General features: G+C 39.8%; 1 protein-coding gene across 2 annotated transcripts in view; it reads right to left on the bottom strand.

Annotated features, from left to right (window-relative positions):
* The window catches only part of LOC107672221 (zinc finger CCCH domain-containing protein 15-like), a 7,378-nt gene extending 3,768 nt beyond the window's left edge, over positions 1–3,610 (bottom strand). For both annotated transcript variants that reach the window (XM_016465314.1, XM_016465323.1), the window contains exons 1-4: positions 3,361–3,610; positions 2,619–2,720; positions 2,423–2,516; positions 780–932 (exon numbers count right to left, since the gene is read on the bottom strand). In XM_016465314.1, the coding sequence (XP_016320800.1) occupies positions 780–932; positions 2,423–2,516; positions 2,619–2,720; positions 3,361–3,435 (424 nt within the window). In that variant the 5' untranslated portion in view covers positions 3,436–3,610. The remainder of the gene's footprint in view (positions 1–779; positions 933–2,422; positions 2,517–2,618; positions 2,721–3,360) is intronic.
* Positions 3,611–4,635: the final 1,025 nt, after the last annotated feature.

Here is a 4,635-nt window from a genome sequence, read left to right as displayed (position 1 = left end):
AGTGAGAGAGAGAGAGAGAGAGAGAGAGAGAGAGAGAGAGAGAGAGCGCGAGAGAGAGAGAGAGCGCGAGAGAGAGAGAGTGCGAGAGAGAGAGAGCGCGCGAGAGAGAGAGCGCACGAGAGAGAGAGCGCGCGAGAGTGCGAGAGAGAGAGCGAGCGAGCGAGAGAGCGAGCGAGCGAGCGAGAGAGAGCGAGAGAGAGAGAGCGAGAGCGAGAGAGAGAGAGAGAGGGGGGTCACATCACAAACACATACCAGCTTCATCACTGTGTCTGTCACGCGACTCTGTTCCCCTTTCGGGCTCTGTCTTTACATTTATTTTGAAAGATGAAGCTCATGATTATGGTAAGGGGCGTTACATTTCCGACGAGTGCTTGCGGTGTTCGGCCAATCACAATGCACTGGGTCAGCTGGCCAATCAGAGCAGACTGCACTTGTCGGAAGGAGGGACTTTGTAGAAAACGAAGCATTTGAGAGAGGCGGGGCATAGAGGACCTACAATAATGTACAGTATTTGAAAAATAATGTGTTTTTTGAACATTAAAGCATGTCAACATATTCTGTTACACCAAATACACAAAATAATGATCTTTAAAAAAGCATCATATGACCCCTTTAAAATAATTTAAAAAATCTTTGACATTAATTCCAACAACTAAAAACAGAAGCAATAGTTCCAATAATGTAAATTCCAAAATCCAATGGAAACCTTGCCATTACGCAATAGATTATGCTTTAAAATGTTTTAATGTACATAATATCATGCTAAATATGTGACTCGCCTTTCTCCAGATCTTCATCTCTGCCATCCACATACACACTTCTTTTCTCACATTTCCTTTCTAAGGAGAGGTCATGAGAGAATTTACACTTATCACCTTTGGTACACTGGCCTTGCTTAAAGAAAGCACACAGCACAGACTTGGGATCAACACCTGAAATGAAACAGAATAACAGAAAAATCACGAAGATGATCAAAGAATGGAACAGAAGAGCAAAACATACAGCTGGGCATTGATCATTCCAAAGCAGAACAGTCTTACTCATCACAGAGCTACAGAAAACAAGCTAGGACAAAAGTTACACATACAGTAGGCTATAAAATATACAGTTGCACTTGGGTGCGTTTCCCATACAATAATCTCGTAATTCACTGCTTAACTAGCAGTGGTTCAACAATATAGATCTGGAGGTGATGGAGTAATAACTTCTGCTAATTAATCGGTTTGAGATTGCTGTAAATAAACATGACATCCAAGAACTACCTTGCTATTTTTTTTTCTCCATTGTTTTGCTTTATTTACAGGTGTTTGATTTAATCACTGATTCCCTCTTACATCATACTCCGGTGTTCCCCTGGGTACACATGCGCACTCTTCAAAAGCTGTGCTGTTATTCTCTTGACAAACTAGAAAGGTATAGATTGTACTGCATGCTAGCTTCAAGAGCATGGTCTACATGTCATACTAACAAGAAACTATGCTTCTAACCACACGTCAAAAGCTGTCAGCTGTTGCGATGCTGTTTGCAAACTTTGGTTTTGAAAAAACACTGAATCGTTAAACTGTGTTTATTAATACCAAAGCTGGTTAACAATGCTTTTGGAAAATGCACCCATGATTAGACTTAAAGTCCCCATGAAATCAAAATTAAAGTTTTTTGGGTGTTAGTATCAATATGTTAGTCTTAAGGTTATCTATAAGGCAGTGTGCTCCAAAACAGTGACAAAATTCGCATTTAGAAGATATAAGCATTCAAAGATTGCAGTTCGTCACTTCCGCCAAAACGGCTTAAAGATTTTTTGACGTCACATCGTACTTCAGCTTCTCATCAAACTTTGTCCAATCAAATGCTCTCTAGAATCTGAAGCGCCCGCCCCCTACACTATAAAATAGACACTGAAGCCGCAGCTGAAATCGGTCTCTTGTCCACAGAATTAGTATTTTCTGTACAGTGAATGGCACGTAGTGCACTATTGAGGAAACATTGAGGAAAAAAAGAAGTCTAGTTTCGCGCTGTGTCACGCTAACCACCGCAACGCACACACACTCTGCTCCGGTCCAGAGACACGATAGCACGGAGTGGATCACAAAATGTATCGGAGATATTTGAATTCTACACAGAATGCTATATTTCAATAGCAATATGGATGAGATTGTGGCTGGCATACCCTGTCAAATGCGGCTTTACAGAGCTCAACGGCTCTGAACAGCTCTAGCCCAAGCTGTGATATAAAAGAACGCTATTGGCTATTTTAAAAAGGGGCAGGGCTGCTTGATATGTCCCACCCTGTCTTCCTGTTTCAGTTAAAATTACGTCAACACAGAGTAACTGCGTGTTTCTAAGCATTTCAGGGGACCTTTAAGGTGCAAGATTCAGAGAAAAGTTTCAAATAAAGTTGTCCGTCATTTGATGGACCAGTTACCTTTGCTTACTTTCTGAGCTGCCACCACTGGCTTAAAGAGCTCGTTCAACTCCTTGTCATCCTTCTTTTTGTTCTTTTCAGCTTCAGAAGCAATCTACAAATAAAACAAAACACATGCAGACTTTTGGAGCACTGGTTTGGGAATTCAAACTTAAGATAAAAAAAAAAAAACTAAAATCAACATTACAGTCATTACCTGCCGTGAATTCTGCTGTCCATACTTGACCTGCTGTGTCACAGCTTTGATAAACTTCTGTTGTTTAGCTCCCTTTTTATTTTTCAGTCCAAATGTTTTATCCTGCCAGAAACAATTCCAATTCACAGTAACAATGACAATTATTTTAAAAACGGCCCATACCAAAACTAATAGAGTACATAATCAGAACAGCATGTGATGCTTACAAAATAAGGCCAACATTAAAAGCCATATTGTTTCAAGCAAGCCAATTGTTCTATAAAAATTATGATGAATATACATACACAGCACAAATGTTCACAGGTACTCAGAAGGCTGACTAACAACACATAACCAACATAAAAAAAAGAATTGCCAGATCACTGTGGCTCAAATCCTAATGAGCACTCAAACGGTTAACCATCTTAGCACATTAAAATCAAACGAGCCCTATGATAGCTAAAAATACTGTCTAGATGGACAGCTCACTACGTTTTAAGACATCCTGAATGTGGCATACTAGCAGTAGACTGGCTCATTTCACATCATCATTGCATCTTTATTCACCACTACGTTGACAATAACAGTCTGACAGTTTAGCCTAACCCTATTAAACTAATTTATGACTGCTTATCCATGTTATTCCATTCATTTTAGGATTTATATGTCATTGGGAGCTTCTAAAATGCGCTAGTGAGTGAATCAGAGCACAAGGCCCAGAGTTCAGCGTGCTGCATGAGTGCAAAAACGCCGCAAATCTCACCTCAATGATCCTCTCTTTTTTCTTCTCTTGGGTTTTCTTATTGCCTGCAACCTGAGCTGGCTTTTTCGGAGGCATATCGCTTAAGACAAACTATAAAACTGAAGACAACCTGACGCCGTGTGTAAAACGCCGAATGTGCACAGGTCAGCGCAGGCTAACCGCACTAGCAGCCGCAATGCATTCTGGAAGGTCCGGGCGCGCATAATGTGAGCGCACGTGGTACAACAACGCCATCTAGCGCGCTGCTGTGATGAAATGTTTTCAGTGGACCATTACTATCCTATTAGTTGACTACCAATGACAAACTGCTTCTCTTCTTCTTCTGGTGTTAATGGCGGTTGGCAAACCAACTTAAATGGTGCATTCCCGCCACCTACTGGATAGGAGTGTGGAGCGCATAATGATTGGAAGTTTGAGTATAGCCACAAAAATTCATTATTAATAAAAACATTTTTTTTTAAATAACAAAAAACACCAACACCAATTATTCCCGCTTTATTTACTACAACTGTATCCTAAATTATATTTATCAGTCTTGTTTCTTTTAAGAAAATAATGAATTCATGAAATATTCTTGATTGCTCTGGGCCACGCATTTCCTAACAGAACCTGAAGTGACAAATGATTTATTCCGAATGATCCTAAAGCTTGAATTAGTTGGAATCTTGCTCCTTCATATGCAACACACTCTATAAGTACATGTTGACCTACTTTCTCTTGAATATGATGAAAGTGTCTACCTTTTGTTCAACTATCCCACTCCTTCTGCCATTTCTTTCTTATTTAATTTGCAATTAACCCTTTTACGTCTGCTTTACTCATTGACACTTTAATGTGAATTTGTGAATGTTTCAGAGCCTGTGTAGCCAGATGGTCTACTTCCTCGTTTCCGTCCACACCCATATGTGATGGTACCCAAAGGAAATTTACCATAAGACCAGACTGTCTTATTCTAAATAGACTCTGCATCACTTCAAAAATCATATCTTGCCTTGCTGTTGAAATTCCACGAAGCAAGCTATTTAAAACTGAAAGGGAGTCTGTACAAATTACTGATCTTATTGGCTGTACTTCTTCTATCCACTGAAGAGCTAGGAATATTGCTATTGTCTCTGTCGTATAAACAGATATGTGATCTGAAATTCTTTTTGAAATTTTGACTTTGAATTGGGGTATGTAGACTGCTGCTGCTGTTATTCCAGATTCAGGATCTTTAGAGCCATCCGTGTATATTTGCAATATGCTATAATAAGTTTGTTCAATGTAACGCCTTCT

This window comes from Sinocyclocheilus anshuiensis, unplaced genomic scaffold (assembly GCF_001515605.1).
Source record: "Sinocyclocheilus anshuiensis isolate Anshui unplaced genomic scaffold, SAMN03320099.WGS_v1.1 scaffold986, whole genome shotgun sequence".
NCBI classification, from domain to species: domain Eukaryota; kingdom Metazoa; phylum Chordata; class Actinopteri; order Cypriniformes; family Cyprinidae; genus Sinocyclocheilus; species Sinocyclocheilus anshuiensis.
Note: the sequence above shows the minus strand (reverse complement) of the source record. Positions and strands in the feature narration are given on the sequence as shown.